Below are 22,496 nucleotides of genomic sequence, written 5' to 3'. Positions count from 1 at the left end.
TGAACAATGATACATGATTGTAAGCGGCCATCAACATATACCAACATCACGACACAATAGGTGAGCAATCGTTTGAAAACTGTGTTTTTTTTTTTTTTTTAAGCGTTAACTAAATAGAACAGTGGTGTCCAAACTACGGCCCTGGGGCCATTTGCGGCCCGCCGTCCATTTTTCAGTGGCCCGCGACATGTGCTAAAAATGGCATTTGACTCAGTTCAAATAAAATAAACAAAACAAAAATGTTTGGAGATGGTCAACGTATCAGGTTATTTTAGCTAACTAAAACTAATGAAAAAACTACAACTAAAATTCAAAAACAATATTGTTACCAAAATAAAATAAAAACGAAAATGCGTTTTTAAAAAACGAAAACTAACTGAAACTACGTCTGATGTTTACAAAACTAATTAAAACTGACTATAATTATAGCAAACATGTCTTCGTTTGAGTCTTTGGTACTTAATTTAATGCATGAGCCTTTGGGGATGATTTTAAATGTGATTTTTTTAGTAGATTTATTTTTATATAAACTGGAATAATGACGTTTGAAAGTATGTCACACAGAAGTGACGTCATCGACCCATGGTGTTTTTTTTAAGTGTTGTGGACAAGTAATACACTTTTTTTTTTTTAATACCAATACTGAAACTAACAAACTAAACCAAAACTAAGCATTTTTTGAAGGACTAAACTAATAAAAACAGAACCACCCTGAAAACTACTAAAAACTTACTAAAATGAACAATTCCAAAACAATAATAATCCTACTGCCATATTACAAATAAATTTCTTTATATACTGTAGCATTTTTCTAAATATGCAAAAGCACGAATACATTATTTTTCACAATTTTTATAAACACAATTTCTCTTGATAACATTATGTGGCCCTTGCGTCCTTCTGATTTTCTGTATGTGGCCCTCAAATGAAAAAGTTTGGACACCCCTGAAATAGAAGCAGTCGTGTTCAATTTTGTTGCAGTCTTACAGTAAATACACTAGATGGCAATATTGGCTTTCTAAGTTCTGTGTCCCCGCTCCTGAAAAGGTACACGTGACTGCATCTTGGTGAATTTCACAGCTTTTTTTCAACTGTTTAACCACATCTTTAGAAATACGGCTCCTTTTTTCGAAAAACTCCTACACTGTTTGCAAAAGACACACTTCATTCAAAACATACACACTTCAGTCACAACATAAACACTTCAGTCACAACATACATACATATTAAAAACATACACATATTTACAAAAATGTTGTTTTGTTGTCATGTCATGAACACAGTCTGAAATGATCAGACACTGTTGGAGTCAGTTACACACTGCTGTGACCAATACAAAACGTATTTGTAAAAACCCTGCTAGACTTTTTTTTTTTGACAGATATTTTTATGTAAGTGGTAATTTAGGTGACAAAAGATATGGACAAACACACAAACCTCTTCCAGCACTTGCGCCAAATGCATCCGAAAGAATGGGAGGAATGCTCACGTCTTTGAGAGTGCGGCGTAGCTAACGCTAGCAAAGATAAGTACACGCACGCCATGAAACAACAAACTTGAGCTGTACTGTATTTAGTACCGGGGGAATCTTTGTGACATGCACCAGAGCTTGTCTTTTGCCAGAGTCAGTTGACAGGCTAGTTTTGCTTGTAAGGAATTTGAGTTTATTACAATAACAGGTGGTGCTGATTATTTTTACGCTGTTGATCTTGAAGTTCTGTTAGATGCAAATGTTATTGTGAGTTGAGTTGTACATTTGCAGAATACTGGATGTGTGGTTTACAATACCTGTTTACAATTGTTAGAACTACTTACTTGTGGCAGTTAAGTTATGCAAAAGCTATGAGTAGTTTTTTTTTTGTTTTTTTTTGCACAAGATATGTATGTAACATTTAAGTTGAGCAAAAGATATGAGTAGCTTTTTTTGCACAAGCTTTGTGGCATTTAGGTTATGCAAAAGCCATAAGGATTTTTTTTTCTTTTTTGTATAAGCATTTATATTGAGCAAAAGGCTGTGAGTAGTTGTTGTTGTTGTTTTTTTTTTTTTTGCATAAGTTATGTTGCATTTAAGTTATGCAAAAGATCTGAGTAGCTTTTTTTGAGCAAGCTATGTTATTTTACCGTAAAACTGATTAAAAAAAAACAAAAAAAAACGTGTACGTTATTGTCTGAACATTTTGCACAACATTAATTTTTGAAGAAATCAAACCTTGTTTAAATGTTTTTTTTTTTGTTTTTTTTTGTTTTTTTATAAAAACTTTTGATTAAAATCGAGTAAAATCGTAATCGTCCAGAATGACAGAAAAAATCGAGATTTTATTTTTTGCCCATATCGCCCAGTCCATTATTGGACTACTGCCCTTTTACATTTGCAACTTCATCACACAGAGAAATGTTAGTTCTTACAGTTTTTGCGTTCAAATGACATTTTGTTGCTAACCGTTCCATTTAGCCGCACTGAGTTTGGAATACAAAAAGCTTTTATCTTCTCTGACCCTTCTACATGGAACCTGTTGCAAAAGGACTACAAAATACACCAATTGCATTCTGAAAATATGTATTTCTTACCATACTCAGCTCCAGTAATAAATCACTCAACAATAACAATCACAACAAAATAACATTTTTTTCTTACGACCGCTGACTGCATGAAGTATTTTTCAATTAAGCACGTGCCTGCTCTCACGCTTGGTGGATGTGAATATCCAATGTGTTTATTGGTGTTGTCATTGACAAGCCAGTGCTTAGCAATGACCATAAAGCAATCTCGTCTAAGCTATGAGAATGTGTGCAAATCATTGTGTGTAATGTTCTGCAAAAAGTGTGAATCTGAATCTGTACCTGTTGTTGTGCAACTCTGGACAAGTGTTCTGCTCATTGTGCGTAAACATCAGCAATTGTGTGAAAATGTTCATTTTAGTGTGTAAAAAAACTGTCATACAAATTGAACCATAAATACATTCACAGGTACGCCCTCATTACATGCACTTAATATATAACAAGATGTTCACTAAAAATGGATTACACTATTTTAGTATTTGATAGAACTTGCTCTAGTCTTGCAGTCAACGAATCGATGATCAATTAAGAATATAATGTACACACTACTATCACATACAATGTAATTTCCGTCATTTTTATTAAGGTATAAAATTATGTTGTTTTTTTGGTGGAGATATTTTAATTGTTGTCTTCGGCATTTATTTTCAACATTTCTGACTATCAGATGTAAGCACTTACAATACCAAAATCCATCCATCCATTTTCTTGACCGCTTATTCCTCACAAGGGTTGCGGCGGCTGCTGGCGCCTATCTCAGCTGCCTCTGGGCAGTAGGCGGGGGACACCCTGGACTGGTTGCCAACCAATCGCAGGGCACACAGAGACGAACAACCATCCACACTCACACGCACACCTAGGGACAATTCGGAGCGCCCAATTAACCTGCCATGCATGTCTTTGGAATGTGGGAGGAGACCGGAGTACCCGGAGAAGACCCACGCGGGCACGGGGAGAACATGCAAACTCCACCCAGGAAGGTCCGAGCCTGGACTCGAACCGGAGACCTCAGAACTGGGAAGCGGACGTGCTCAATACCAAAATACTCTTTAAAAATAAGAAATTGATATTGTTTTTTTTGTAAATAGGTCACATCTAGCAAAGAAACAAACATACATGGAGATAAAATTCGTAATCATATGAGAATGAACTTTAATTTTTCCAGAAAAGTTATACAGTATACCAATAAAGCAGTAAAACTATAAGGTTGCATCTTTTTTCAGAATAAATCAGGCTTGCAAGAATAAAGTTGGATAATTGACCTGGCGCTAGTTATAATACTTTGAGCAACATTGATTTGGTCACAAATTGTACTACAACACATGTAAGATTTGTCAGACAATGTAACAATAATCACAGGGAAAGGTGCAACACTTAATCCATTAATCAACACTTCATTGTTGATCAAATTAATAGACAACTCTTTTTGTAAACTGATTAATTGTTTAGAGACATTGTTTAACTTAAAATGATCAGACCAATACCAGTATGACTATACGCAACTCTTGAGCAGTCATCAATACCAAGTATCAATATACCATCAATTTATGGCAATTTTCTATTCTTGTTTCTTGTTCCTGATCATAAAATGGCCACAAGAGGGCATTGGCCAATGTCACGAGTATCGATACATTGAAAAAAGCTACTCACCCATCCCTTACCCTAGCCAAACAACAAAGGGTTTGAAGCAAGCAAACGTAACCATATAATGTGATTCCCCCCCACCCTCTCTCTCTCTCTCTCTCTCTCAGTACTAAAATTGATCCTTCAAGGACATGACATATATATATATATATATATATATATATATATATATATATATATATATATATATATATATATATATATATATATTCACTCACATATTCTCAGATTGAGTTTTAATTTATTTATTTATTTATTTATTTTTAATTTTTTTTTCCCATTCCCCCGTTTTTGTTTTTGTTTGTTTGGGTTTTTATTTTTTTAATTTTGTCGGGCCGCCAGTTGCCCTGATTTATTGTCTAATCAAAAGAAGACATTTCAAACGTATGTTTCTAGTTTGGACAGGAATGATCCAAATTTTGAAGACATGAAAAAGGTATAATCAATTATGTTTGTGCATTTTTTGCAGGGTCTATTTTAAATAATGTCCCATTTTTTAATAAATAAAAAAGATGGCAATTCATAAGTTGGTTTTAACAAATTCATCTGTTGAGTAAAGAAAAAAAAATACACAAGTTATTCGATTATTTAAAAATAAATGTTAGTTGTGGTGGCACTGAACAGGCATATATTCTTTGTCCTCTGCAAAAAACAATTTATAAGCTATTACTGCAGCTTGCTGAGTTTATTTGTGTATCATTTTACATCTATCGTGATTATTGTATTTCCATTCATTTCATTATTCTGATCATCAATCCATCCAATTTCTTAACCGCTTACTCCAGTCATCATAAGGTTTGCGGGGGTGCTGGAGCCTTCTGGCAGTAGCGGTTGCCAGCCAATCGCAAAGGGAACACACAGACGAACACGCATTCACACTCAAGATCACACTTATGGACAATTTAGTGTCCAATTAACCTGCCATGCATGTCTTTGGAATGTGGGAGGAGACCGGAGTACTCGGAGAAAACCCAAACAGGCATAGGGAGAACATGCAAACTCCACCCTGGAAGATCGAAGCCTGGGCTCGATCTCATCGTCAGCACTATTATTATTATTATTATTATTATTATTATTATTATTATTATTATTATTATTATTATTATTATTATTATTATTATTATTATTATTATTATTATTATTAAAACGAACTATTTGACATACCGTATTTTGCATATCATTACGTATTTGCAGCTAAAGCGAAGTGCGTTCACGTCCCCTCCCCTAGTCAGCCAGACTCCATCTCCCACAATGCATTGCTGCGCAGCCGCTTGCGCTTGCTTTCTCTTTCTGAGTGTCTGAGTAGCCGCGATGAGATGAGCAGCTCCGGCATCCTTTTGCAGGGAGGCAGCGTGTGACCTCGACGCACCCCCGCGGTGCTTTTGAGACCATGTAACCGAGGACCGCGCGTTTGGGTGTGGGCGCATGAGGACCGCAAAAGAATGACGTGCTTGGATTGTGGCGCTGCTGCGCTTTATTCAGAACGTGTACCGTTTTTGTCGCTCTTCTTATTTCGATACATCATTTCATTGCAATAATGCCGAACAGTAAGCGTTGATCGTGGAACAATTCAAGATGAAGAAGCAATTCAATCGGATGAGGCAGCTCGCCAACCAAACGGTGGGAAGGTAAGAAGCGCGCAATGGTGTGCGCAGCTCATGTGCGCCATTCTGTTGTAGACACCCCACCCCACCCCCCAACGCCCATTTGCTTCTAATTTCCCGTTTTGTCATGTAATTCAGATCATTGCGATTGCGTTATTAAATGCAATAAAGTCGTCTGTGCATGTGCGTGTGCGTGCGTGTGGTCCACCGTAACGTGTTACCGCATCAGCGGCGCGTGGGAGGCGCATTGCCCCCCCACGCAGCCTGCCCACGGAAATGCTTCCGATCTGCAAAACGCGCCGCATCCAACGCATGCACGTGAGTGTGAGTAATTGTGTTATCATGACTGAGGGTGGCGCAATGTTTTCATTACGCAGTCAGCTGTTTGAATGGGAACCACCCCCAGCCTCCAATACCCACCCCCCTCCCCTCACGACCACCTGCATGCGTGGGATGTCAGGATTCCTGAAGGTCGTGTTCGCCTGCGTCACTTATCGCCTCAAGTACAGTAAGATGCATTAGATACAGCAAGGATGGGCAACCTATGCTGGATGTGTGTGTGGGGAAAACAAATCAAGCCAAACATTAGAACCCCACTCCCCGTTTAGACCCCTATCATACCAGGAGACATGGCTCAATATTTATCACAGTAACTTGCTAAACATATCACAGGCTTTTTTCCCCCCATTCAGGCTGCTCGTCCCCTGCCTTTTTTCCCTTCTAGTGACTCATGCAAAGGGGGCGAGTGTGTGTTGGTGAGATGCTGATGTATGGGTGGGTGAAGAAGAAGGGTGGGTCCGGGACTTTTGCACCCCTGCATTGTGTCATCTTCATTTTGAAGATAATCAAGTTTTAAGTTCATGAATTCATTTTCATTTTACTTAGTATGTTACTGTATGCAGTGTCGTTTTTGTGTTGGCTGTGTGCCTTTAAGGGGTGTGGCTTATTGAGTGACAACAGAGCTGCAGTCAGATTATGTTTTCTTAGTACTCTGCGTTTTGTTTGTACATATACCCAAAACATAAAGTTCAGCTCAGGGAACTTGAAATTTATTGGCCCATGCACACAGAGAAAATGAATGGATAATGACTACTTCTGAAATTGTGGCGGGGGGGTTCCAACCAGGATTTGAACCCAAGCATTGACATGCCTGCACAATGCCAGGCAGGTGTTTTAGGTAACTACATCACAGCCTACGCTTGCAACCACTTAATCACAAAATGGATGGATGCACTTCGGGTAGAATCATTTGTTTTATTTACCGGCACTTACACGGTAGTAATTTCAGATAGCTTCTTTGATTGGCTACATTCTGTTCATGTCAAGTCAATTCAAACCTGAATCCAGTCTGAAAACTATTGGCAAATGGCGTGCAAGAGTTCCCAGTGTGAACAGAAAGATGAAAATATGGATTCATATAGAAAAACACTTCATGTCAGTTGACATTTAATAAAATGTATGTTAAATTATCGGACAATGACTATTTCCAAAATTGAAGTTGAAAAAAAAAAATGTTTTCCAGCCGGGATTTGAACCCACAGACTGTCATGTCTCCGCAATTGTAGGCATTCGTTTTACATGTGAGCTAACTCACTTGTTGACAGTCATGTCTCATGGTGTATTTGTATTTAAAATGGTCATCTAATGCTGAAAGCTAACATGCATTTCACTATCCATCCATTTTCTTGACCGCTTATTCCTCACAAGGGTCGCGGGGGGTGCTGGCGCCTATTTCAGCTGGCTCTGGGCAGTAGGCGGGGGACACCCTGGACTGGTTGCCAACCAATCGCAGGGCACACAGAGACAAACAACCATCCACACTCACACCGAGGGACAATTCGGAGCACCCAATTAACCTGCCATGCATGTCTTTGGAATGTGGGAGGAGACCGGAGTACCCGGAGAAGACCCACGCGGGCACGGGGAGAACATGCAAACTCCACCCAGGAAGGTCCGAGCCTGGACTCGAACCGGAGACCTCAGAACTGGGAAGCGGACGTGCTAACCACTAGACTACCGTGCCGCCCTGCAGTTCACTATTTCAGAGAAATTATAATGAATTTCCTGATATGATAATCAGTTGGTACAAATGTATGTCACTTAGCAAAATGTTGTATGTATGAAAGTGGGCGTGGAAAGTGGTACTTAGAAAAAGTTAGTCTGTTCCATTGAAAATTAATGGGGAAAAGTTGATATTCAATGTTAAAGTGTGCGAAGACTAAGTAATGAGGAATCAGACAACATATTCCCAGGATGGCATGAATTTTTGAAGCAAGTTGAAATTTGAACGGTGTAAACTGGATGGATTATGTGGGAGTATTTGCACGCCGAAAAAGAGTGGGGAATAGGAAGTACCTATAATACAGGTTAGAAACAACATAAGTCTGAATGATCAGAATGCTGATTCAGCATTCACACAACAAAAATTAGAGTAAGCATCTGCCTAAAAAATAATACAAATCAGTCAGGCCCTCATACATGTGTCAAACGTCTCCACTCAGTCATATGGTTTGGTAAGCCCACAAGCTAGATAGCTGGTACAAATGATTCAAAAGGGTTTTGGAGCGCTTCTTCGAGAGAATATCAGCGGTCCTACTTAATATTCAAGTTTGCTTCAGGTGATTGTTACATTTCAAGCCTTCTCAGTGTAATATTTAACAACAAGCTAGCAAATGAGACAATAGATGTTAATCATTTGCTACCACCATTTGTGTTCAAATTCAATTCAAATTCAAAAAACTTTATTTTTTCCCAGCACATCGAGCAGCAGGTATGAAACGAAACAAAACAGTATTCTGTGAACAATGTTCAAACACCAATTGCATATAAAGGGTTCTAAAACCGCCACGTAAATGCTATTTTTTGCATGTCAATGGGTTTTATGTTAGCATTAAGCTAAAGAGACTTTATTGAGGCAAAGCAATGTGGTTGTGTTCAATAGACATGTGAATCTTGTTTAGTTTGACAATAAACTTCAACTAGGAGTGGCATTAAACAGCTTGAAGTCCCGCTACGTTTTGTAATCGCCGACTTTCGTGCTGACTGGAGCAATCACCAACGAAGGATAGTGTTTTTAACCTTCCTCCAACTCTGTCTTCTTGGTCCATAGTAGTGTGGCCCCTCATCACATCAATCTCACAAAACTAACCCATCCCGCCTTGTTTAATGAGTGCACTGAAAGAGACATATGTGTGTTTAAGTGTTTCTAAATGGAATGATGAAGCCGGTGTATTTCTCTTTGGCATGGACTGGCGAGTCAGTGATATTGAAGGTCCTCTTGGTGTGCGTCGGGGGCATCAGGTGTGCTGCGTCAGCATCTCTCCGGCTATCCAAGGCCCAGGGTGACATCCGTGTCATGTGATCAGACACTTGACCAATGGCCTCTGTGCAGCCGTGCTCGACGCCGAAGGGCGTGCAGCCACGCATGCATGCAGCGCAGCGGAAAGGAGTTGAGACGCGTGAGAGGGCACAGCGGGAGAGACAGCCAGCGAGCAAACGTGGCCGACTTCTGCCTCGTTGCCGTCTTTGTTTGCCAACTTCAACTTTTACCAAAGATTACAGTAATGTCCAAACTATCACAAGATGGAATCACAATTTAACACATTCACTGCCAGCCCAGCAAAAATGCATTGCATCATTTGACGTCTTTTTCCGTCAAAGGCAGTGAATGAGTTAATGAACAAATATAGTCAACCCCTGTTTGCTTCGAGGGGGATATGTTGCTGAATCTGTGATAGAGAGCATATTAAAACACTTTATAGTCTGAACCCACCCACACATATTTTGAACACGTTGAGCATTATTACAACTTTTTTTACAGTATTACTTTGGTCGTGTTCTCACTCTCTTATAAGTACCTTATAAGAGGCAAAACATGCTTGCTTAAAGCAGTTTATTAGCCACTCCCAGTTTAAGTTTACTGCCAAACTGAACCGAAAACACTAAAAGTGAATTTTTCCCCTAAATACTAAAATCTTCAACCAATCCAAATAATTTTGTCTAATGAAAGTCAGCTGGCTTAATGCTCACACATAATGTGAAACACTATAGACAGGCTAAAAGTAATTAGCATGGATGTTAAGGTAATAATAATATACTGTAATTGCTACTTTACGTTCACACATGAAGCAGCAACATACAGCGCAAACAACACCCACAGGCATGTTTTCTCTCAGCACCAAACAAAACTTAAGGATCCTTTTTGTTTTGTTTTCTTTTGGCATTCCTTCCTTGTTAAAAAGTAAACCGTAATAAACTTTGAATATCCGCACAAGAAGTTTGAAGAGTTTCTTCCTTGGCCTCAGGGATTTTTTGGAGACCTGTTTAGCAATTTTTGCATCACCCTGATTCCAAGGAAACGGTGGGGGGGCGCGATCATGAGTTCCATGATCGTTTACGGCACCTTAGAAGTGCTTCTTTTGTGATTATGATCTGCTACTAGATTATGCAGCTGCCTCATTTTTTGTTCCATAGACATAACTGGGGGATGGTGACGTCGTGGTTTGCACTTCTGCCTCACAGTCGAGAGGTCATCGGTTCTGCTCAGTTTGTCCTGTGTGGAGTTGGCTCACTGTCCTCCCTGAGCTTCTGTATTGAGTAAAGTACTGGGTGTGAATGTGAGAGGAAATGGTTGTCTATATCTGCCCTGTGCTTGACTCAGACTGGTGACCTGTCCATGGTGTCAGCTGGGTTAGGCTGCAACTCATGTGTGACCCTAATGAGGGCAAGCAAAGAACACGGATGGAGGGAGGAAGTTGACTGAAATTGATTCTACTGAGGTGGTGAGGACTGTTGCTTCACTATGCGCCTAGGCTGAAGTGATTAACTTTTGATCAGGATTGGAACCCGTTGTTCTGGGCCTGATCTTAACTAGAGATCTTCTGCAGAGTTCTGCCTTCTTGTTGTGGTTCCAACTTGAGTTGGTCATGGCGGAATCAAAAATGTATCTCTTCTGTTACATTTTGCAGGACCCATGAGTGTAGTGGTTCACTTAATCGATTTCACCTTGGTCTTGAGATTGACTGGTGACCAGTGTGGGCTTGTGCAGTTGTGCCTAACATTGTGTCCGGTCATAGTCTCTGTAAAATGCATTGGGAGTTATTTTTTGTCTCGTACAAGCCCAGCCTAAGAGATGACACCATTTAGGGTAACCCATTTCTCCGGTCCCAACTTGCTGTCCTACTTAGAGCATGTCTCATGTGATACTGTAAAATTGGATCCTCTTCTTACCACAAGTGCATTTTTACGCATAAACCCCATTGTTTTTCATCTAAAGGCAGTCAATAATAAGTCTCCAACCCCCATCTCAACCACACACATCATGCACTCACCTATGTGATGCTTCCCCACTGCCTCCAGTGTTTGGAAATAGCTTTATTTATCCTCCTCTTCTTGCCTTCAGAATTAAGCCTCAGTTCGCCACTCAACAATGCAGTATCAGAAAATGGCAGCCATTTGCCGTCTTGTTGCTGCGTTTGAGTGGAGATGGCTTGAATGCATTAATGCATTCAAAAATAGTGCGGGCTTCATTTGTGGTCAACACGAGACTCAGCAGTCTTATAAAAAGGTCTGGTCTTAAAGAGAACCTTGCAAAGATATTGCCACTGTGCATGCATTCTCACGGTGAGATCGTTCGAGCAGTGCTTCTCAACCTTTATTGAGGCAAGGTGCATTATTTCGAAGCTTTTACAAAGACGCATGTCATCCTGCAATCAGATAATTGGATTTAGTCAGTTTTAAGCTTCTTGGCTGAAGTACAAAATAGTTGTCAGCCTTCAGGTGGGAGAAGTGAGTGTCAGTTGTTCAACTTCCCATTCACTCGAGACATCATCCCTCTTCTGTTACTATCCCATGAGGCATACATTTTTTCTGTGCCGTTTCTCCGGAGCAGAAACATTGGGGGCAGGTGAGGAAATGCTGACATTTACAAGCTATTGTCTCCCTTTGCTTTAAAGCTCCCAAACCATGCGTGCACCCTAGGCTATTTTAATAGCATACACAATATGTTGTTATGTAAACTGTCCTTGCCTCCCTTCCAACCTCTTGGTATGCAAGTGTGTCACACTCTCAAGGAGCATATGGTAGCCGACAGCTAACATGAGCGTAGCTTGCCTTTGCTGAGGTAGCAAATGAGATACTGCTGCTCCTTTGTGTAACCGCGCACATTGTTTGTGGGTTTTGTGCTGCTTTGAGTCCATTGTCGGACGCAATTTTTGCTGTAATTGTTTGTTCTGTAACGCCATTAGTGCCTCTCGGAGACAGCATGTCACAGTGACGCATTAGCCATAAAGACCCTTTGTTAGGGGGACTGGGGGGGCATCAAAGGACAGATGATGGCATGTCGGACACAAGCACCGTTTACACTTTTTTGGTGCTTCCAAATCTCTGAAAGAATCCACTCCCACTTGAAAGTGAAAAAAAGAGGCAAATTGAGAGGAACAGCCCGGCACGGCACATAACAGGACAGATGGTGCCTCCATCTCAGCCTCTCGTTGGAGCTTTGATTTTGTCTCTGCACATATTTAAAGCCGGTCTGACACGATGCCAGTCGCAGGTGTTGGGGCCGACCTGTTGGCCGCAACATCAATTCAACACCAAGTGTTGCCACGCAAATTAAAAGGCCAATAATTTGGATGAGAGCCAGTATATATTTAAGCAACATCATACACTCCTCACAAGGCTTCAGGTGCTTACAAGGTCATCTTGTTATGGCTGAATAGAAATACTTGGACACATATTCAACTAGTTTTAAGGAACCCAATTTTTTCAAATTGTAAACTGTTTTCTAAACTATTTGGTGTTGCATCTTAATTCATGCAAATTTACTGTATGTGAATGTACATCTGCACACTTTGTAATAACAAAATATAGCGAAGACAAGTCGGGAATTTACATTGAATTCTGATCATTACTCAAAATGGAGCCTCATTCTTCAGTAGGTTAAAACAAACGAGCTGAAGTAAGCAGCAGAGAACTAGGTGCACAAATGCCTTTTAAATGAAGAATTGGTGAATTCACATATAGTGGGGGTTTTTTGTAGAAATTTTTATTCAGCTGGAAGGCACATTAGCATTAACTAAAGTTGTACAGAATGAATATTCTACTAGTATTCTAAACAAGAAGCTCCAATTTATGTTTTGTTTTAGCTTCTTTTCTCGCATTCTTAAGAATAATACAAATAAATGAGATGCTGTGTTTGAGGGAATTAAAATGCTTCATAACCAGATGCCAAGAAAGTATTTAGCAGTTTTTGCTTGGCTCCCTCGGATGAGCTGTGATATTTAAAAATAAGTAAATAAATAAATAAAATAGTCAAGGACATGAATTACAATCTATATTTATTGGCTATCATCTCTTCTGTTTGTGCTTCTTCACCACGAAAACAGCACTGAGTGAATATATTAGCTTATGTTAGCTTCTGGTGCAACCGCTAGCTAGCTCCCTCATGCTTGTCAGTTGTGTTGTGTTTTACATTACATTAGGGTTAGAGTAATTAGACAAGTTGAGTTCACATGTAATTCTCTTTGTTTTATCTGTCTGACAATAAAGTCAAAGTCATAGTGGCAATAAACAACTTAATGTGCCAAACTGCTGCTTGTCTTTAAGTGAGTTGAGTTTGCTGCCACCATCTAGCGCAAGTATATTGAGAGCTCAATTATTCCAGCATAGAACTGTGACCTACTTTTGCTGGACAAATACAGTAAAGTGGCTTTTTCTGTTTTTGCGGCCACGTATCCCCTCTCTCGTCTTGGGGGGCAAAGCGAGACGTCCATGAAGCATTTCTCGGCTCATGTTTCTTTTTGTGTGTGCGTGTGCGTGTGTGCATTTTTCTGGCTCTGGATTTCATGCCAGTCGGTGCCCTGGGTCATACGGAACCCTGCTGAGGCCCAGGGCCATCATTCTGCTCCACTGCCCTCCTCCCCTTGAGCACAGGACCCATTGGTGGGTGGTCGGGTCCAGCAAGGCGTTCTCTGCAGGCTTAAACGTTCTCAGAAGCACTGGCCTACATTGACAACCAAAATTCTCATATTTTGTCCCTGAAAGTATATTAATTTATTCCACACTCCATTAGTTTCATTTTATTTATTTATTTATATATTTATTTATTTATTTATTTATTTATTAGCTGGACTGTTTCAAGTAGGCCTACTGTATGTGGATATTTTATTTTTATGCCCAGTCAAATGTATCCACTTTGTGCAGCAATGTTAGTGTTTTATGATTGCATAAGCATGAAATACAAAACAGGGCTCGGATTTTAAAAACACTACACACAATTAGCGCAACCATGCACACAAGATTAAGAACATCTCACATCCTGTGCAAAAGGAATAACTATTGTCAAAACTCTAAACACATGTATATAAACTATCTTATGTTACCATATTACATATACAAGTCATAAGGGTTAACTCTGTTAGAAACAGTTACACACTGCAAAGTTGTACTTAATGGTAAGCAAAGGTTACTGTAAGCCAAGTACACAAAGAAAGTACAATACATCCATCCATCCATTTTCTTAACCGCTTTCTCCTCACAACGGTGGCAGGGGTGCTGGAGCCGATCCCAGCCAACTTCGGGCAGTAGGCGGGGGACACCCTGAACTGGTTGCCAGACAATTGCAGGGCGCACAGAGACGAACAACCATCCACACTCACAAGCACACCTAAGGACAATTCGGAGCGCCCAATTAACCTGCCATGCATGTTTTTGGAATGCGGGAGGGGACCAGAATACCCGGAGAAGACCCACGCAGGCACGGGGAGAACATGCAAACTCCACCCAGGAAGGCCAAAGCCTGGACTCGATCTTGCGTCCTCAGCACTGGGAGGCGGACGTGCTAACCAGTCAGTCACTGTGCCGCCAGTACAAATACACAATATGGTAAATTAGTCAAACACAAGATCAATGCTACAAACTATTCAAAATAGGATTCATTTGTCTTCATATAACCAAAATCAGTCACAACAAAATGTGTCCCAACACTGTAACCCCAGAAAATAGACAAATAAAAAATACTGTACTCCCAGTACAGGTTAAATTTACTGTTAAAAACAAAGGGGGGGGGAAAAAAAGTCATTCATTCAAAAGTTGAAGTCATTCGGTAAGACTACCGAATGAACAATTCTGAGCTCTCTCTTAGAAAAAAAAAAAAGGAAAAAAATAATAAAATAAATCGGCACATTCAGGGGTAGGCAACCCTGCTCCCAGAGAGCCGCCTGCAGTCTTGTGTATTTTAGATGTCTCCCTTCTCCAACATAGGTGAGGATTGTTATCAGGCTTCTCCAGAGCTTGCTGACGATAATTTGAATTACCTGTGTTGGAGGAGGTAGACATCTAAAACATGCAAGGTACAGGGTTGCCTACAAATGGCCTAGTTAGATCTGACCAGCAAATTTCATCAACATCGTAGGCAATATCATCGTTGGAATTTTTATTTTTATTTTTTTTAACCCATTGTCTTGTTGGAAGGCCTCCCTCAGCACCAATCCATGATTGGTGACATTATCAACTCGTGTTGAATGAATTTCATTTGACAAATAGGGCCCTCTTCTTCTTTGAGGACGTTCAGTTCTTCCTCAACCTCTACCTTCTGCTCGTCCTCTACGCCCTCTCACACTCACTTTTCTTCCTCTGACTTCTTCCATTTTGGTTGAAAGCCGGTGAACTCACCTGCTTCATTTTTCTAGTTTTCAAACATGATCGGTTTGTCTACAATAACGCAATCGTGTTGAAACAACTAATGTGCGTGTTTAATCAACTGTCTCATGCGTGTGGTGTTCTCAGTCAGTGAATGGAATGGCAAGGATGTGACATTATGACATATGACATACTTCAGTGTTTTGCCAATCATTGTGTGTGTTCTGAAAAAAGTGTGAGGCTGACTTCATATTTATAGTGGTGAAAATCTGGTCCAGTGTTTTGCTCCTTCAATCTAAGGTGTTGATAATCATGTACCGGTAATTCTTTTGTTTTTAATGTTTATGCAAGCGTAAAAAAACTGTAAGAGGTGGATTACATCAGGTTGAGTCTCCAACGAAGCCCAGGTAGCAAATGCACGGCCTGCCATTGAAAGGACCAACAGAAGCACTTCTGAGTTCTCATGTTAGATTCACAAACATCCCCACATTATTTTCCCACCTTTTGGCTAACTAGCCGGTGCATGCGTTAAACGCAGTATAGCTTTGCACACATTTAGACGTGGATTATTATGTGTGCTTTGGCAAAGCGTGAGCAGCGCTGCGGGGGCTCAGCAGGCATCTGACCAACAGTAATTTATCGAGAGACATTCCTTACATAACACGTGTTGTTTTACGCCGTGTTGCTCCGATGCTCCATGGAAATGACATACTGTCACTTGGAATGTTGCAACACGGTGCACAAGTGGTGAGCATGTCTGCCCCACTATGCTGAGGGTCTGGGTTCAAATCTCAGCCGTGGCCTTCCTGTGTGGAGTTCTCCGTGCATGCGTGGGGTTTTTCCAGGTACTTCGATAGCCCTTCACATGCCATAAACTTACATGCTAGCATCATTAAAGACTCTTTTGTTCATGGGTGTGAATGGTGGCTTGTTGATACGTGTCCTGTGACAGGACGGCGACCAGTCCGGCGTTTACTCGCCCAAATCCAGTTTGGATGCTATCCAGCTAAACCGCCACCCTAATGAAGATAAGCACAACTGAAAATGGAAGGACTTGGGAAGTTATTTGTCTCTTTAGTGCGACTGAGGATTCTTTGTCTTATCAAAATGTTGCACACGCCAGCTTAATCTCCCTGTGTAAATATCCTCACTAATTTGCTTGTCGCCCCATTGATCCACCGTTCAAGCTGCTCTATGCAATTTTAGCGAGATTTTAATACACTAATACAGACAAACGTCTTTCTGCATACTCCTTAATCAATACATGACTCAATAAAGGGGATGGCTAGAAGCCAACCGTTAATTCATCATGACATGTTGGACAAGTCTGTGCTTTCAGCTTTGTGAGAACACTTCAGCAGATTCTGGATTGGTATGCACTGTTGTCTTATACTGTTAATATTCATCCATCCATTTTCTAAATAATTATTTCTGGTTCTTTAAAGAAACATGGGAATAGGTATCGGACAAAAGCAAATAGTGGCAGTTAGTCGTTTAAAGTTTGCTGAATTGAAATGAAGTTGCACATTTTCCTTCCATGAAAATGTTAGCTAGAATTCATCAGAGACGTTTGTTATTACAGGTTCCACTGTACATTGGCCGTCTAGTGTGTACTGTATTGCCTGGAAGCGGCTGATTAATTCCAGCTTTTTCACTTCACAAATGTGCGCGCGCCTCTGTTGAGTCATCAGCAGCCTCAGGTAGAGGAATGGCGGCTAAGTGGCAGATGGTCGGCGTTAATAATGAGCACACACACGGCTGCCGCGTATCCCACATGTTTGCTTTCCTCCCAGGACACATTCCGCATTTGTACGGAGGTGCTCCTCGCCTCCATTAATGGAGACAGATATACTCGTGTAACTGTGATTTTGTGACAGGAAGCATTACCAGTGTCCTAAGAGGAATCAAGGCTCTTTGCTTGGCTTAGAAATTTAGTTCATAATATGTCACTATGTGTGGTAAGGAAACTCCATGTCAGGGCCAGCAAAGTAGTCTCTGCTGGCTTAAACATTTTTAGATATTTACAGCCTAAATTCAAATATTTGTTCCATGGAATTATATTCATTTATTCCTGATGAGGTAGGGATGCAGCGATAGTTGAGCATAGAAAATGTTGGAAGCTCACAAGGATTTTTTTTTAGTGACTGTTGGACATTTCCCCCAAAGCAGCGTGCCAACTTTCTCTGGTTTATTTTGGTCGCCCTCTCTTTGTCGCAGCAATCTGCACGCATTTCTTGCAGTCATCAAAGCAGCCTCGTCATGGTTAGAGTCACCAATGTTGGACCAACACATGTATTAAAGTAAATGGATGAATGGCTAAATTAAAATATTTAACAGACAGACAATGCTGTACTTGCTGTGGATGGGTTTACACTCACATCAATGCACAGTTGAAGACCAAAGACCAAAGACGGTTTTGTTTTGTTTTCTCATGGACAAAGAAAATGTAGAAATTTTATATCTGTATCTTTTTATTTAACTCATTCACTCCCAGCCATTTTCACAGAAGCAGTCCCGTTCGCTCCCGGCTGTTTTACTGGATTTTGGCTGATTTTGCAAGGCCCACAGAATATTATGTTCTATTGCTACAAAAGCATGGAACCTATCAAAAGAAAGATTAAAGTCTCTTCTTTCATCAGGAAAAATAAGTATGTTTCTATCTGTTTCCGTTTTGCATCAATTAGCATTAGAAGAGAGCTAAGTTTCATCAGTTTTCGCAAATCAATTTAAAATTGTACGTAATTGAGGTTTTTTTCTACATGGCCCTGGTTGATCTCCTTTGCTCTGCTGCCACCTGCTGGCCGTTTGTGTAATAACTACAATTTCTGCAATCCTTCTTTGCAGTTGAGAGGCTGCATCAAAGCCTTCTGTATGCTCTAGCATTAAAAAAACAAAACAACGTATAAATACGTCTTTGGGACACTTAGAGCATTAAAAAAACGTATTTATATGTTATTGGGAGTAAATGAGTTAATGTGATAAGAAGCTGGAGATGGTCGACTGCAGTGTACTGGTTATTCAAAGTTTTACAAAGTCCAACACTTTCAAGTGAACACGTTTACATGCATTTCAAGAGCCTGTTTTCAATAGATTTATTGTGCGGAGCTTTCTAATGAATTGCTGCAGATGTGTATTATTTCTGATGGACAACAAAGACCAGAAGCATTCAATTGTCTGCGATTGAATGAATAATGTAATAAGGCTGCCATTGACAAAGGAGTGCTGGTGTGGAGGTCCATCCAGGCACAATTACAGGAAGTGGTTACACACACACAGGAAAGGAAAGTAGAGTAGGAGAGAAGTTTTAGCTCCACGGAATGATTGCTGCAGGGGTTGTGAGGTCACATTATCTTATCGTAGTAATGTCCATTAGTCATTAGTTCAATTTATTTGGGTCAGTATGCTTTTTAAGGATGTAGAAATCCGACTTTATGCTCAGAATTGAACAGGTATGAATGAATTCCTTTGAAATACTCATTGGCCAAAAACATTAGGTACACCGGCACAATTGAAGGTGAGTAGAAAAAGTAAAAACAAAACCTGTTAAAGATAAAAATAAATAAAGGCATTTTTTTATGTGTTACCGCCATAATTATTCAGTTATTTTTATACTTGTTGGCCTACAAAAGCTAGGCATCTCACAATTGTAAACATTGCTTTTTCCTTCGGTTTGTTTCTGCTTGAATTATGAGTGTGTCCAGCAAGATTGGCATATGTTTGTGTTTTATTTCATGAAACCATGACTGATTTGATAAACAGCTACTTCTTGGCCATGTTTGCTTACTATGGTGTGAAAGTAATTGATTTTTGATTGACATTGACTGTAAGAATCAAGTGTTCCTTACTAAAAAATAATTTTAATTTCAATCATTTGTAAGCTTTATATTTAATATGCAGTTACTATAAATGACGTGGCAGATTAACAAGGGGTCTAAAAATACTGCACCCATGGAAAAATTGAAGGAAAATCATAGATATCAAAATTCTTCCCTGTGTCCGTCAAGAGAATATAGAAAATGGTTGGATGGATAGAAAATTACACTTAGGGAATAAAAACCACGTATGTAAATACAGCAGATTGGCAATAGTGTGTATCACCATTTGATGCTGCTCTATCTCTACCTAATGATCCCGGCAGAGGAAGGGAAAAGCCTACTAGAACAGCTGAACATTATATGAAGTTCATCAGAGGCACTTTAAACAGTGAGAGGTGTGTGCTGACTAACATTTAACATGAATTTGAATGCGATTGTGTCATTTCGTCACAGCCGCATCTGTGGTCTTAGCGGGTTAGAGGGTGTGCACACTTGTGCAACCACATCTATGTTTAGTTTTTACTTCCCCTTTCTAAAAAATATATGTATGTTTTTTCGTTTGTTGCTCAAAAAGTAGATTCATCGTGGTCTTATATTTTATATCACAAAAACATAGCATTTCAACAGGGCTTGTGTAGACGTTTTATTTCCACTGTATTCAAGTTTTACTTTTGTTTTTGTTTTGTTTTTTCCCTGGATGGCTTAATGTCTCACTTTTCTGTCATTTAGGGCTGAAAAAACAGAGGTGTTAAGCGAAGACCTCCTGCAGGTAAGAAGCGCCACGTGTGGGCTTGCTAATGTGCGATGTCAGCTTGCCTTGTTGTGTGTGCACCTTTCAAAAGTGAGCATGTTGCAGGTGGAGAAGCGTCTGGACCTGGTCAAACAAGTGACGCACAGCACTCACAAGAAGCTGACGTCGTGCCTACAGGGTCAGCAGGGGGCTGAGGTTGAGAAGAAATCGGTCAAGTCGCCTTCTGTGAGGACAACTCATCCCTACCAGGGGCCGTTGGGGACTTAATATACTGGAATATGTTCTCATATATTGAAATATGTCAATAGGGTGTGTGAGAGTTGACAGAATTGCAGTAGTTTGTGTATGGGAGTGTGACTGACAGAAGACAGAACGATGGAGCAACATGATCACAGACGTCAGAAGAGACATGGCGGTTCAGTTTGGAGCGTGTTACCACTGTGTGTGAGACTAGTACAGTCTATCAGTAGGCTGTGTGAGAGATTTTCAGTTTGTGTGAGAGCATTTCTGTTGTTTTTTTGCGAGCATTTCGTTAGGGTGTGGGAGTGTTTAATTGTTGACAGGTGAATGTTTAACGTTATGTGTGTGAGAGCATGTCAGTATTTGTGACTGAGCTTAAGTAACGTGTGTCAGAGAATTTATGTTGCTTGTGAGAGAGTTTCGGTAGACTGTGTGACAGCTTTTTAGTTGTAAGAGTACTTAAGTAGTGTTTGTCAGAGCAATTTTGCGTGAAAGAGTTTCACTAATTTGAGGTAGAGCTTTTGTTTGTGTGAGAGTGTTTCAGTAGGAATTTGGGGTTGTATTGTGCATGTGAAAGTGGTTCACAAATTTTTGTGAGAGTATTTCAACAGGATTTGTGATTGTGTGTCATTTGTGTATGTGAAAGTGTTTCACAAATTTGTGTGAGAATATTTTTGTTGTGTGTGAGAGCGTTTCCGTAATGTGAGCGTTCCAATAGTGTGCAGGAGCAAATTATCGGGTAGAGGCCACGGCCTTCCGTACGTCACACACCTACACTGTTTCCTGTTACTGTTGAGACATATAGGCCGCGTCCCAATACTTGCGCTTCCACCATTGTGCCCCTCAATTGCACGTTCCCGTTGATGGGTGCAAGTGTGCAGGGTCAACGGGAGCGAGCACTTGAGGGGGCACAATGGTGGAAGTGCGAGTATTGGGACACGGTCTATATGTCGCAACGGTAACCGGAAACAACGTAGGTGTATGATTTACAAAGTCCGTGGCATCTATCCAATAATATGCTTCCGCACACTATTGGAACGCTCTCATTACGGAAACTCTTTCACACACAACAGAAATACTCTCACACAAATTTGTGAAAAACTTTCATATTCACAAATGACACACAACCACAAATGCCTCCTCCGTGGCATATACCCCATTAGTGGCCTAAGAGCATCTCAGTTGGTTGTGTGAGATCATTTCTCTGTCCAATGTATATGAGAAAGTTTTGAGAGCGTCGATAGTTTCTTACACTGTTTACGTAGTGTGTGTGTGGTTGTGTGGGAGTGTTTCAGTAGTGGATAATGTCATTTCAGTCGTGTGTGAGAGGTAATCCTGAATTATGTCCCTAACGACCCCCTCATACTGGAGATCCGTCTGCTTCTCTCGTCAATGCAAACTGATGACATGTTGATCTCTCTCTCGTGGCAGAAAAAACTCCCACTCACCATCCTGGCACAATGCATGGTGGAAGGAGCGGCAGTATTGGGAGATGACTCGCTCTTGGGGTACGCCAACGAATGCAATTGATACCCCAAATCGTGCCCAGCTGTTGTTATAAAACATCTCTGGCATTCTTCGGTCAACATACAGTATGCAGAGGATAAAGAATTAGTAAAATAACAGATTTACTTGGTTCTTTAATTTCACGTTGAATGGCCAGACACCCAGCTATTTATATACAAGATAATGTTCCATTATTTGTCCTCCACTGAACCTTCCTTATCCTCATTACGCCAGTCCGTGTGCTAATTGTACTGGATTTGTCTAAACAGGAAGATGTTGAAGATGTGCGGGGAGACGGAGGAGAAGTTGGCCCAGGAGCTTATCGACTTTGAATTCCAGATAGAGCGAGACGTGGTAGAGCAGCTCTACGTGCTCGCTGAGGTGCGACAATCCTCGCTAAGAGGCCGACTATAGCCTTTTGTGACTGAATTCTAATTCTAATTCTCATCTTACTTCTTCTTAGGTGGACATTCCCAACATACAGAAACAAAGAAAACATTTAGCTAAACTGGTCTTGGACATGGACTCGTCGAGGACAAGGTGAAGCTAAAACTTCACTCACTTTTTTACTTAGTAACATGGAATAAGTCTCAAGAAGCTATGCCTGAAAAGAGATAGGAAGTCTGCCATTTTGTTTGGAAACATCCATTTATGGCCATTTTGGCCTTTCATTCCTTCCAAAAAGAACGATACTCAGAGAGTTTGTCCAATTACGGTTGATTGATGGTTCGCAAAAGA

General features: G+C 40.4%; 1 protein-coding gene across 4 annotated transcripts in view; it reads left to right on the top strand.

Annotated features, from left to right (window-relative positions):
* The first annotated feature begins 5,484 nt into the window (after positions 1-5,484).
* The window catches only part of arhgap44a (Rho GTPase activating protein 44a), a 45,696-nt gene continuing 28,684 nt past the window's right edge, over positions 5,485-22,496 (top strand). For all 4 annotated transcript variants that reach the window (XM_077528380.1, XM_077528382.1, XM_077528379.1 and 1 more), the window contains exons 1-6: positions 5,485-5,831; positions 19,991-20,030; positions 20,118-20,237; positions 21,684-21,760; positions 22,028-22,139; positions 22,222-22,298. In XM_077528380.1, the coding sequence (XP_077384506.1) occupies positions 5,779-5,831; positions 19,991-20,030; positions 20,118-20,237; positions 21,684-21,760; positions 22,028-22,139; positions 22,222-22,298 (479 nt within the window). In that variant the 5' untranslated portion in view covers positions 5,485-5,778. The remainder of the gene's footprint in view (positions 5,832-19,990; positions 20,031-20,117; positions 20,238-21,683; positions 21,761-22,027; positions 22,140-22,221; positions 22,299-22,496) is intronic.

The sequence above is a fragment of the Festucalex cinctus genome, chromosome 1 (assembly GCF_051991245.1).
Source record: "Festucalex cinctus isolate MCC-2025b chromosome 1, RoL_Fcin_1.0, whole genome shotgun sequence".
NCBI lineage: Eukaryota > Metazoa > Chordata > Actinopteri > Syngnathiformes > Syngnathidae > Festucalex > Festucalex cinctus.
The sequence above is the reverse complement of the archived record's forward strand: the minus strand, read 5'-3'. Positions and strand labels throughout refer to the sequence as shown.